Source organism: Corvus moneduloides, chromosome 12 (assembly GCF_009650955.1).
Source record: "Corvus moneduloides isolate bCorMon1 chromosome 12, bCorMon1.pri, whole genome shotgun sequence".
Classification (NCBI taxonomy): Eukaryota; Metazoa; Chordata; class Aves; order Passeriformes; family Corvidae; genus Corvus; species Corvus moneduloides.
The window spans coordinates 2,434,269-2,445,937 of record NC_045487.1 but is presented as its reverse complement, the minus strand read 5'-3'; the positions used below and the strand labels follow the sequence as shown (position 1 = coordinate 2,445,937).

General features: G+C 59.0%; 1 protein-coding gene and 1 long non-coding RNA gene across 5 annotated transcripts; both read left to right on the top strand.

The window, feature by feature from the left end:
* Window positions 1-772: 772 nt before the first annotated feature.
* Window positions 773-4,618, top strand: LOC116449966. Of its 3 annotated transcripts, none has more exons than XR_004242610.1 (3): window positions 773-1,366; window positions 2,715-2,838; window positions 4,198-4,618. It is a non-coding gene; the product is annotated as an uncharacterized LOC116449966 (long non-coding RNA). The 3 variants fall into 3 exon arrangements; XR_004242609.1 differs by having other exon boundaries at window positions 781-1,366; window positions 2,750-2,838; XR_004242608.1 differs by lacking the exon at window positions 773-1,366 and having other exon boundaries at window positions 1,392-2,838.
* A 1,812-nt stretch (window positions 4,619-6,430) lies between these two features.
* On the top strand, window positions 6,431-10,605 carry GINS2 (GINS complex subunit 2). 2 transcript variants are annotated; one of them, XM_032122100.1, is made up of 6 exons: window positions 6,431-6,487; window positions 6,532-6,668; window positions 7,481-7,595; window positions 8,287-8,386; window positions 9,445-9,571; window positions 10,038-10,605. In XM_032122100.1, the coding sequence occupies exons 2-6, from the start codon at window positions 6,579-6,581 to the stop codon at window positions 10,161-10,163; spliced, it is 558 nt and encodes a 185-aa protein (XP_031977991.1). In that variant the 5' UTR covers window positions 6,431-6,487; window positions 6,532-6,578; the 3' UTR covers window positions 10,164-10,605. The 2 variants fall into 2 exon arrangements, with proteins under 2 accessions (XP_031977991.1, XP_031977990.1); XM_032122099.1 differs by lacking the exon at window positions 6,431-6,487 and having other exon boundaries at window positions 6,495-6,668.
* Window positions 10,606-11,669: the final 1,064 nt, after the last annotated feature.

The window sequence follows — 11,669 nt, the reverse complement described above, 5'->3', positions numbered from 1 at the left end:
ATGGGATCCTCAAAGATCAGGTTTGCCAGGGCCTGGCTCAGACTTTGTCCTTTAACTCTTGGACTTTGTGGTTAAACAGGGAAAAAATCTACATAAAGCAGTAAATTTGTCTGTTTTCTGGGGAAAACAAAGGAGCTGTGGGTTGCAAACATCTCTGCCCAGGACTGTGCCTGCAGCTGGAGCTGCAGCCTTGCCCCGGTGCCACCCTCCCCGCTCCTGGAGCTTCGCAGTAACTCCGTTATTTGACAAATCGAAGGAGTCACATCAGGAAGGAAATCAGCTCTTCCCAGATTTGTGATTTTCATCAGATGTGGCGGGACCAAACCAGCAGAAAGAGGAGCAAAACCACCCTTTTCCACTCCCTGCTGCCCTTCATGCCCATCCCGGCCAGGCTTGATGGGGCTCTGATCCCACCAGAGACCTCCCAAACTCCTGGGATCAGTTCGCTCCCGATCCCTGGGTGAAGTTCCGAGCTTCCCTTCTCTTCCCTCGCTGCCGCAGCCGGGGGGTGTTTAATGTGCGGCCGGCGTTCCCCGCAGGCCGGCGCCCTGCATTTGAACCGCTGCCTTTCAGCTCCGGCTGAAAAGGAGCCGGCGCGGGGCCTCGCCTCTTAATTGCAGAGGAGGGGGAACATGGAAAAGCCTCTGGCTGCTGCTAATGCAGGCGAAGGCGGCTGCTCCGGAGGCACAGCCTCCTCCCGGGCATCCTCCCAGCGGGGTGGGACCCGACCCGGAGCGCTCATCCTGGGAATGGTGAGGAACCCGCTGCTGCCGGCTGCTGTTCCCGCTGCCAGGCTGGCTTTGGGGCTGGGAAGGGGAAAAGATCCTTTCTGGCAGCTGGCGAAGGTGGAGGTGCTCCCAGAGGTTGTTGGCTCTTGACAGCAGGAGCTCAGAGATGGCGATGGGTTTTGTCAGAGCTGGGTGTGGACCCTTATACCAAACTGGCACTTGCCTTTCCAGGCACTTGGTAGCCCTCTGGCTGTTTGTAGGGATGTTGGATGCCCGGGGGCTTTGCCTGCAGCCGAGGGCACTCCTTCCTCTCTCTCTCTCAGCTCTGAACTGGCTTGTGCAGCGGGCTGAGAGTAAAGCAGCGTTTCCTCATCACCCAAGGGCTTTGCTGGGCATGGATGGGGCTGGAGTGGGGGCTGGATGGGAGGAGCCGGGGCTCCGCTAACCTGATTAACCGGCTTCCGAACCGACCTCGCCAAAGCCAAAGCCAAAGCCGGCCGGCTGCCACCTCCTCCCGCCCTCCTCGCAGGGCACGGCTGCTCCTGAGGGACCCCTTCTCCCAGCCTCCGGCATCCAGGAGCAGCCGGGTGCGGTGGGAGGTGGGATGCGACCGCGGGCATCGCCTCTCCGGGCACCGGGTAAGTGCCACCCCCTCGGAGCCCGGGCTTTGTCCCCTTTTCCCCTTCCCTGAGTGTCCCCCCTGCCCGGGCAGCTCGGTCCCCGCTCCAGTGACGCCTGCGATGAGTGTCTGGGGGTTTTTGGAGCGTGAACTCGTCGGGATGCAAACGTTTCTTTGGCCTGGTAGCTGGCACACGGGAGCGAAGCTGGAGCCCCAGCGGGAAGCGCCAGGAATGCCGCTGGAATGCTCACAGGGGGAATTCTCTACCCAAACTCTGGTGCTGGAGCCTGGCCCTCAGCGACGGAGAGGGGGCTGCTGTGTCCTGCAAGGGTTTGGCTGATCCCAGAGGATCAGATCCCAAAGGATCAGATCCCAGAGGAGACCCCCCTGTGTCTGGAGCTGGGTGTCCCCAGCATGACCCTCCTCTGTTCCTGAGTGGTGTGAGCCACCAGTGGGTGCCAAAACCCACAGGATTTGCCTCAAAACAGATTTCTTGCTATTTGGGCAGCCTCCAGGAGAGCTGCAAAGTGAGGTCCTGGGGAGGACTCCACTCCCCAGCCCTGGGGGAGGGTCACAGCTCAGGCTGCACCTGAGGAACTGATAAAAATGCAGAATTCAAAGCAGAAATAGCAAATTTTCACTTCCCCTTGCTGGCGGCTGCCGACCCACCTAAGGGCTTCTTGGAAAGGCAGAGGTCAGGCAGGGGGAGCAGAGGCTTTCCTTGGCTCTCTGTGCGGCCCAGAGCTTGGAGGAGCCAAAATGAGTCACTGACCCTCATCCCAATAAGCTTTTCCCAGCAGCTGTGGGAGGAGGGGTGAAGATTTCCCAGTAAAGGGACCTTTTTCGCAGAAAAAATTTCAGCATCTTAAAAAAAAACGATGTCCCACAGCGGGAATCATCCATCCAAAAGCTCTCAAGACATCAGGGATGCCCGAGAGGAGCGGGATGATGTGAATTCCAGCAGTGCATCCCGGCAGCTGCTCCAGCTCAGCCCGAGGGAGGCAGCCCCAGGAGCATCCCTCTATTTCCTGAGTGTGGACTCGGGGCTTTCTCTGCAAGAACCAACCTAAAACCAACCCAATTCCTCCTGCTCACGACCTTCTCATCCCAAAATACTTTCAGCCCAGACCCCAGGAGCGGAGAAGCTGGGATGGGACCCCTCACCCAGCAACAGGCTCCTTCTCCACCCTCCCAAAAAGTTCTTCCTGAACCTCCTGGGATGAGATTGAGTCACTGAAGCGCCATGACATCATCACTCGTGGTTTTGTGAGCAAGCAGCCGCGTTTCCTGTGGTGCCCGGGCTCCGGTAGATAAGCCAGGCACGGAGAGATGTGAGCTTTTAGCTCCTGCTCCTTCCTCCTTCCCAGGATCTCTTCCCTCAACCCTCGCCTCTCTTCCTCAGCGCCAGCAGCGAGGGCCGGCGGCGGAGCTGGAGAGCTGGATCCTGCTGAGAGGATGAAAACATGGGGCTCAAGTTATCCTGCCTGAAAGGTGACTTTGGGGTGGGGGGTTGGGGTGTTCCTGCTCTCTGAAGGCACCTGAAGGGTGGCTGTACCTGGAGGAGCTTTAGGTGTGGGCGGGGTTGGTGCAGTTTGGGAATGTGGTGGAATTTTGGAAGTCCCACGGGTGACCTGTTGCACCTGGATCAGCCCGGAGAGGATTTTCCCAGGCGTATTTTCTCAGTCCTGTGCTTGTCCTACACCCTTTGCTCTGGAGAATCCATGGATTAATGACATCCCTCAAGAAATCAGGTGGACATGGGAAAGGGCCAGCATGGATGGGACACATGGATGGGATGCATGGGCTCAGCCCAGAGCCAGGGTCCCGGCTCCCGGCCTCCAGGCCAACCCCAAGCGTCCCTCACTGCTCCATTCTCCCCAGAGATACTCCAACCAGGAGCTTCTTCCCCAACTTTCATTTTCTTAATGGATTTAGGCCAGGAATGGCGTCAGGGATGTCTGCACAAGGGGAAAGTGGGAGCTTTTAATGCTCCTGGCCTCGCAGGGCGAAGGCTAGATATCGCCTCTCCCATTAGCTCTGCATCCCACTGACTCCTGCTAATCACCCTTGGGGTCGTTAGGGATGGGCCTTAATGAGTATCCCTCTCCCAGATGCAGGGCTGCCTCTTCCCTGGCTTTTCCCAAGCCCAGATTCTGTGGGATTCTGGTTGTGATGGGCATGGAGTTGGATGCATCACCCAAAAATGAGCTCTGCTCCCTCTCCGCATCAGGGATGCTGGGATGGGGTGGTCTGGGGTGTTTGGAAGTCCCACAACCCCCCCAGTCCAACACAGAATGACTGAGAAGGGGAAGCAGGCAGCCAGGGAATCCCAATCCTGCCCCAAACCCAGGACAGAGCCCCAGAATATTCCCCCATGTCTCCAGACCCCTCTGACAGGCTTGGAGTCTGGAATAAAAGAAAAGACCCTCCCCCTTTTGCAGCTCCCTTACATAAGGCAGGGCTTTATCCTTAATTAAAAAGAGATTAAAAATATCAGTGTCTGTCCCCTCCAGGCATTTTCCTGCTTGGGAAGAGCTGAAACCTCCCTGGATGCTGCCTGTGCCGCGCGGGGCTTTTCTCCTGATTAAAAAAAGCAGATTAAAGCGATCTGCTCCCCTCAGGGGGGTGGGCTGGTGGGCAGGTGGTCGGGGGAGGCGGGGGGGGGGGGGAATCCACCTGTGAAACCCCCCAAAATCCAAGGTGGATCCAGGGGAGGAGATGTGAGGATGCTGTGGATTCTCCAGTGGCTCCTAGAGGGTTGACACAGAGGAGGGCGGGGATGTGGGGATGCTGTAGCCTGGTGCCCCATCGACTTTTTATCCCCCTTTTACCCCCCCCAAATTTCCTCAGGCTTGAAGATGTGTGTGAGCAGCGGGAACGGCGGCGACGGGACCCTGACGGTGTCCTCGGGACCGAAGCACCTGCACGTGCCCTCCATCATCGTCACGCCGCCCACGCCCACGGGGACCACGCTGTCCCGCGAGGGGCGGCGCGGCGAGGGCCCGTCACCCTGCAGCCAGTGCTGAGCGGGGACACGGGGACAGCCAGCCCGGCAGGACCTGTCCCCGCTCGGCCGCGATGGAGCCGCAGCCTGAAGGATGCGGCTCGGCCGGACGCGGCTCCGCGGGAGCTCCGCAGGGACACACGGAGCACCCACGCGGGTGGGTTTGGACAACAGGGACTGCGTTTTGTCCCTTTTCCTAACAGCACCAGGGAGGGGGATCCCTCCCCCCCCCCCGATGAATAAAACCCCTGGGGTTCCGCACCCCCAGTTTTTGTGTCAGCGTGGGGGGCGGGGGGTTGGGTTGTGCCCCCAAAACGGAGCAGCCATCGTGCCCACGGGTGGCCAAAAGTGGGACCCCCCAACTCTCCACGCGGGATTGAAGAAGCCATCTCAGCAAACAGCAGCGGGAAAATGAACTCGGCGTCACCTGCATCCCGCCGGATCGACCGCATCCCGGGAGGGAGCCGGGGGCGATGCTTCCCGGAGAGCGGCAGCACCCGGAGCCGGCGGGAGAGGCGGGAGTGTGAAAGCAGATGGAAATTTAATTTTTTAATGACAGCAGCAGATGGCAAAAGACACGCGAGGGGAGGCGCAGCGTGGGGGAGACGTTCCTGGAGCGCCCGGCACGTGCCGGTGGCACCGGGGGCTGCTCCGGGAACGGGGGCTCGGGGACCCTCCTCGTGCCACCCATGGCGGGGGGTGGGCTGGGGGTCCCCAAGGCTTGGCTCCCACCCATTCTGGGGGTAACACTCATCCCAAGCGTCGTGGTTGCTCCATGGATGGTGCCAGGGCTGAGCCCGAGGTGGTTTGGGAGAGGGATTGGGGAGAGGTGGATTTGTCTGGTGGGGGGTGTTTCCATGGGGACTTGCAAATGGGATGCAGCCCCCCCAAATCATCCAGAAGCCACTTGGCTGGGCTGGGTGTGGATGGATGGATAGATGGATGGATGGAGGGAGGGATGGATGGATGGATGGAGGGAGGGAGGGATGGATGGATGGATGGAGGCATGGATTATTGGATGGGTGATTGGATGGATGGATGGATGGATGGATGGATGGATGGACAGATGGATGGATGATTGGATGGCTGATTGGATGGATGATTGGATGGATGGGTGGATGGATGGATGGGTGGATGGATGGATGGATGGATGGATGGATGGATGGATGGATGGATGGAGTGGATGGATGGAGTGGATGAGGGAAGGAGGTGTGGCTGGACGGATGGAGGCATGGATGGATGGAGGGGTGGAAATGTGGATGCAGGCATGGATGGGTGAAAGGATGACTGTCTGGGTGGATGGATGAGTGGATGGATGGATGGATGGATGGATGGATGGATGGATGGATAGGTGGGTGGTTAGATGGAAGCATGGATGAGTGATGGAGGAGTGGATAGGTGGTTAGACAGATGGATGGCTGGGTGAATAGCTGAGTGGGTGGATGTGTAGATTGAAGGATGGATGGGGATGGATGGATGGATGGATGGATGGATGGATGGATGGATGGATAGGGAACAGAGGAAAGGGACAGGTGGGTGACGGCAGGTGCCCGAGCGTGGGTGTCTGCACAGGGGCCACTGAACAGACAGACGGACGCTGCTGCTGGTGCATGCACGGGAGGGCAGCTGCCGGGGTCTGGGTACGGCCCAGGGACAGCCACGCACGGCCGGGGTCACTCGCCCTCAGCCCGGGTCACCCAGCACGGCCGAGCCACGCGCGCGCGTCCCCGCCAGGGGGCAGCACCGACGGCCGCCGCCACTCCCGCGGGGCCCCGGCAACAAGTGCCGAGCGCTGATTGGCCGAGAGCCCGCGGGGAGCGCCGCGATTGGTCCCCGTGCCCCGACCCGGACCTCCCCCCGCGGGGCCGCGGCCGGAGCGCGCCGCGCGAAAGGACAGCCAATCAGAGAGACGTGCGCCGCAGCAAGAGCAGGGGACAGCCAATCAGAGCGCGCGGCTCCGCGCCGGGCCCCGCCTCCTCGCGAGGACCGCGAAAACGCGCGGGGCAGTGGGAGCGGGGCGCGGTGGGCGGGGCCTGGGGGCTGCGCAGCCAATAGGGAGTGAGGGCGCGCGGCCGACTCGGCCCTGGCCCCGCCCCGGTTCCGGCCCTGTCCCACCCCGGTCTGATCCCGGTTCGATCCCGGTTCCACCCCGGTCTGATCCCGGTTCGATCCCGGTGCGGTCCCGGTTCCATCCCGGTCTGATCCCGGTTCGGTACCCTCCGGGTCCATGGAGCCGGCCGAGGTGGAGTTCCTGGCCGAGAAGGAGCTGGTGACGATCGTGCCCAACTTCAGCCTCGACCGGATTCACCTCATCGGGGTTGGCGGGGCCGGGGGCCGGGCCTGGGCTGGGCTGAGGGGGCTCCGGGAGAGGCTGGGCAGGGACAGGGGCTGGGGTGGCCTGGGGGCTTGGGGACACAGCTTGGGGTGACCCAGGACAAGTTTGGGGGGATTATGGGGCAGGGCAGGGTCTGGGTGGGTCTTGAGGCCGGGACGGGGGATTCGGTGTGGAGAATTGGGTTAAAGGGATTGGGACTGAGGTGCGGGAGCTGGGGGGATTCGGATGGGTCTGGGGTGTTTGGGAACACGGGGAGGAGATGGGGATCATGGGGGAGGATCGGGCTGGATTTGGGGATGGGGGCGTTGGAGGGATTAAGGGGTTGGGGGGTGACAAGGAGAGGGGGGGACCGGTTTGGGAGAAGAGGCACTGCAGCCCCCGGGAGGTTTGGGAGGGGGCTGGGCTGTCCCCACATTTTTGGGGATTTGTGCAGCCCCTGAACTCTGGCCGGGAGTGTCCGGCTGTCCTGGGTGCTGACCAGAACCTGGGGAGCCTCTGGGAGCCCTTGGCGTGGGTCCAGAGACTGCACATCCAGGGAGATGGAATTTGTGGCTGTGACTCCTGTGAAACACCTCGAAATAGAAAATGCACGGGAAACGTTGGTTATTGCTTCTCGAGGGAGATGAGGAGAAGTCTGAGAGCAAGAATTCTGGGAAGTGAGAGGAGGAAATGCAGGATCTTTTTGACTCAGGCTTTTCCAAATCCTCTGGAAACTCACACCACATTAGCAGACAAGTTCTGTGCAGTCCGAGCCCTGGCTGCTGCCCTCCTCTCATCCTTGATTTGTTTTCCAGGGAGATCTGGGTCCCTTCAATCCTGGTTTGCCGGTGGAAGTGCCTGTGTGGTTGGCCATTAATCTGAAGCAGAGGCAGAAGTGCCGGCTCATTCCCCCAGAATGGATGGATGTTGGTGAGGATGGAGGCTCTGGATTCAGCTCTGGCCTTCAGTGGGTGCAGTGGAAACATGAAATTGAAAATAATCCGTTTTTCACCATTAGTGGGGAGCTTAACTCAAAAACACAAAGCAAGGGAGAGAGAAGGGTCTCATGTTCCACCACTGGAATGCTTTATTTACTTGTTCAGAGGGAGCTTTGGGGACCTTGGCTCACAGAATCCCAGAATTTTTTAGGTTGGAAAGGCCCTCCAAGATCATCAAGTCCAACCTGTGACCAATCCCCACCTTGTCCCCAGCCCAGAGCACTGAGAGCCACATCCATTTATTCCTTGGACACCTCCTGGGATGGGCACTCCAAACCTCTGTGGGCAGCCCCTTCCAATGTTTAATTACCCTTTCAGTCGAGAAATTCTCCCTGATGTCCAACTTGAGCCTCCCCTGGCAAAAATTGAGGCCATTCCTCTCATGCTGTCACTAATTCCCTGGGAAAACCTCTGGATGATGCTCTGTGAGGAGGGAGACCTTGGAGGCATCCCTGTCCCTTGTGTGCCTCCTCACAGGAGCCTTTCTCTGCCCTCATAACATTTGAGGCTTGGGCACTGAGCTGATCCTACAGAAACAATGTGGGTTTTCCCAGGCAGGGCCAAAAACACACCCAGAGCACTGAAAGCCTGGCAACACCTGAGCATCCCCGGTTTTATTTTAGGGAAACTGGAGGAAATCCGGGATCAGGAGCGCAAGAAGGACACCTTCACTCCGATGCCCAGCCCCTACTACATGGAACTCACCAAGCTGCTGCTGAACTAGTGAGTAGGAGCTGAGCTGGCCCGTTTTCCACCCCACTACTCGTGAGCACGGACGATTTTTCAGGCTTTGCTTGGCAGCAGCCCTGCAGGGCGGTGGGGACAGGGAGAGTGAAGGGAGGTTTATCCCTCAGCCTGCCAAGATTTCACAGCAGCACTTCCCTCGTGGTAACTGTGCCTTTCAGGAACTTGGGGGGGTTGCATGTTCCGTGGCCTCGTAATTGGGGCTGTGCCGCTTTATTGAGCAGCAGCTCGGCGTGGAGGCCCGGAGGATCTGCAGCACGTTCCACGGCTGCAATCTGTTCAGCAGCCTAAAGCCTGCAGGCTTCTTGCTTGGCTCCCCTTCAGGAGGAAAGCTCCTCTTCCCTCAGCCTGAGAAGCAGGAGGCCGGGGATATTCCGAGCCTGAGCTCCTGCCTGCTGAGGCATTTCACTTGTAAAATGTGCTGGCTGGTATTTGTCTCGGCGAGGGCTCTGCTGACTTTAAGCCCTCGATTAAGCAGGGTGGGCATTCCAGCTCTGGCTTTTCCTCTGGAGAGGAGGCTCCTGGCGTGCTGCTCCTTCCCAGCACGCTCCAGCAACCCTGACAGCTCTGTCCGCGCGCATCGATCACATCCCGGGGTCCTTATGGCAGCGCTGAATGGCCTTAATGGGGCGATGTGGCACAGCCCTTCCAGCTTAATTCTCCCTGATGGAGCCCTGGGAGCCCCGAGCCGGGGATTTCAGCGTGCCTGAGCTCTTGGATTCCCCGCTGGCCGTAACTTTGGCCGGGTTAGGGGCCCTCTGTGTGCCTCGTACCAGCTGGGCAATTAAAGAGCAGAAGGATTCTAGTGACAACCAGCTGCTGCGTTGGAGCTGAGCATTCCTGGGGAAAGGAGCCATCCCAGAAATCCTAGCAGCATGAGGAGCAGAGAGGATTTTAATGTGCAGTCGCAGGTTTTTAGCAAACTGTCCTGCAGGCGCCTCGGGGTGGGGGGTGAGACGGTGACACCACCACTCAGTGGCATAACCACACATCCCTCACAGCCTGCTCTGATCCTGCCTTGCCTTTCCCTGTCCCAGTGCCTCTGACAACATCCCCAGGGCGGACGAGATCCGGACGCTGGTGAAGGACACGTGGGACACGCGCATGGCCAAGCTGCGGCTGTCCGCGGACAGCTTCGTGCGGCAGCAGGAGGCTCACGCCAAGGTGTGCCAGGACCTCATCCCGGGGGGATCCAGCTGCCCTGGGGGTGCTGAGGGATGAGGAATGAGCTGCTGGGAAGAGGCTGGCTCTGGGGCATGCTTGTCCTGGGTGGTGGGTGCGTCACCGGGGTGCTGGAGCCGTGGGTTGGACCCGTGCCTTGCGGGCCAGGGGCGGCTCCCTGTGCTTTGTGGGAAGCAGGGAGTCATGGAATGGTTTGGGTTGGGTCTTAAAGGTGTCACTCCACCCCTGTTCCACACCTTCCGTTAGAACAGGCAGCTCCAAAGCCCATCCAGCTTGTCCTTGAGCACTTCCAGGGGTGGGGAATGATGCTTGAAATGGTGCTTGGGTGCTTCTCTTGACAGGGGTGGCAGCTGCGTCGGTCCTTTGGGATGTCACTAAAGGGAACTGTGGGCTGTGAGCTGCTTCCTGAGTGCCTTGTCTTCCCAGATCCTGTTATTCCCCCTTTTAGCTGGATAACTTAACCCTGATGGAGATCAACACCACCGGGACTTTCCTTACCCAAGCCTTGGATCACATGTACAAGCTCCGGACCAACCTCCAACCTGGCGAGAGCTCCCACTCCCAGGATTTCTGAGAGGGAGCTGGGAAGGAGCTGCTTGACCCGGCCAGCCCAGCCCTCAGTATTCCCTCGGGGCCGGGTGGGAATTGCTCCCGAGCATCCCCAGAGCCTCGGTGCAGGCGGTGACTCGCTGGGCGGATCTCTCGGGTTGTACTTCAGCGAGGGAACTTCTGAGGGCAGCACAGGCCACACGCTGCCTTGAAAGGCATAAATTTCGAGGCGGTGCTTCCATGGATTTTCTCAGAGCCTTGGGAAAAAAGAAAAAAAAAAAAAGGGAAGATGTGCCGGCAATGAGGTGTCTGCTGGGGAGATCAGCTGGGAGGCAGATCCATCTGCTCTTTGGAGAAGGACAAAAGAAAATGGTTTTCCCCCTCAGATCCCAAGCTGTGGGGAAATACCATCCTATCATCCATCTTTATTTTTGTAATAGTTGGGGTTTCAATCTGAAACTGTAACAAAAAAATCCATAACGATAATAAAAAATAACTGCAGCTGAAGAACGGCATCGAATTAATGCTGGGCTGTGCCACCGGCACGGGTTAAACAATGCTTGGAAAATCCTGCAGCTCTCCTTTGGCTCCGGCCCCGTTTCCCTGCGGCAGAGCGACAGGCAAGGGCAGGATCCAGGCGGCATCCAGGGCAGGATCCAGGCGGGCTCTGGCCGGAGCCGGGCTGTGCTGATGGCAGCTGTAATTATTCCTGGCGCCCGAGGGTGCCAGGCTGCCAGCGCTGCCCTTCCCCGAGCAGCTGGGCCAGGCTCCCGCTGCCATCTGTGGCCTGCCTGCCTGGGCTGCGCCCCGAAGGGCTGGCACAGCAGGAATGATGGCAGGAATGAGGCAAGGAGCTGCCGGCAATGCTCGGAGCAGGGCCGGGGATGCTCGGAGCAGCGCTGCGTTCCCAACGCCAGCGGCGGCAGCGGTGGAGAAAGGATTCCTTGCCGTCGTTGTGGAAGAGTTTATTTTGGGTTTGGGGTTTTTTTTTTGGGGATGTTTTCAGGAATTACAGCGATATATTCATAAATACCTAATTACTACATTCAACAAATAATATATTACATTACAATTAATTCCAACAAGTACACTTTGAACATGTTTAGGGTTGGGTTTTTCTCCTTTTTTGGGTTGTTTTGTTTTCTTTCACAGCATCCAACCTGTCCCCAGCAGGCTCTGCCTTCCTCTCTTTCCTCCCAGCCCTTCCAGGCTCTGGCACAGCCGCTCCAGAAATTCTGCACGGACACAAATGCTCACCACAACCCCGGAGGGGGGTGAAAATTGGTCCAAAAACCCTGAATCCGGGCTGGTGAGGAGGGAAAGTCAGCACGGGAGCTGCTACAAAGCGAGGCTGCACCCCAGCCGGGCTCCTCAGCGCGGCGAGGGATAAATTGCCAATGATTTTCCATCCCTGGCTTCTTCCCCCTCCCTCTGCCACGGCACACAGGCAGGGAACAGAGTGGAGCAACGAGCGTATTTTGCCGTGTTAAAATTCCCTGCGAAGCCCGGAGTTGGCAGCGGCGAGGCCAGA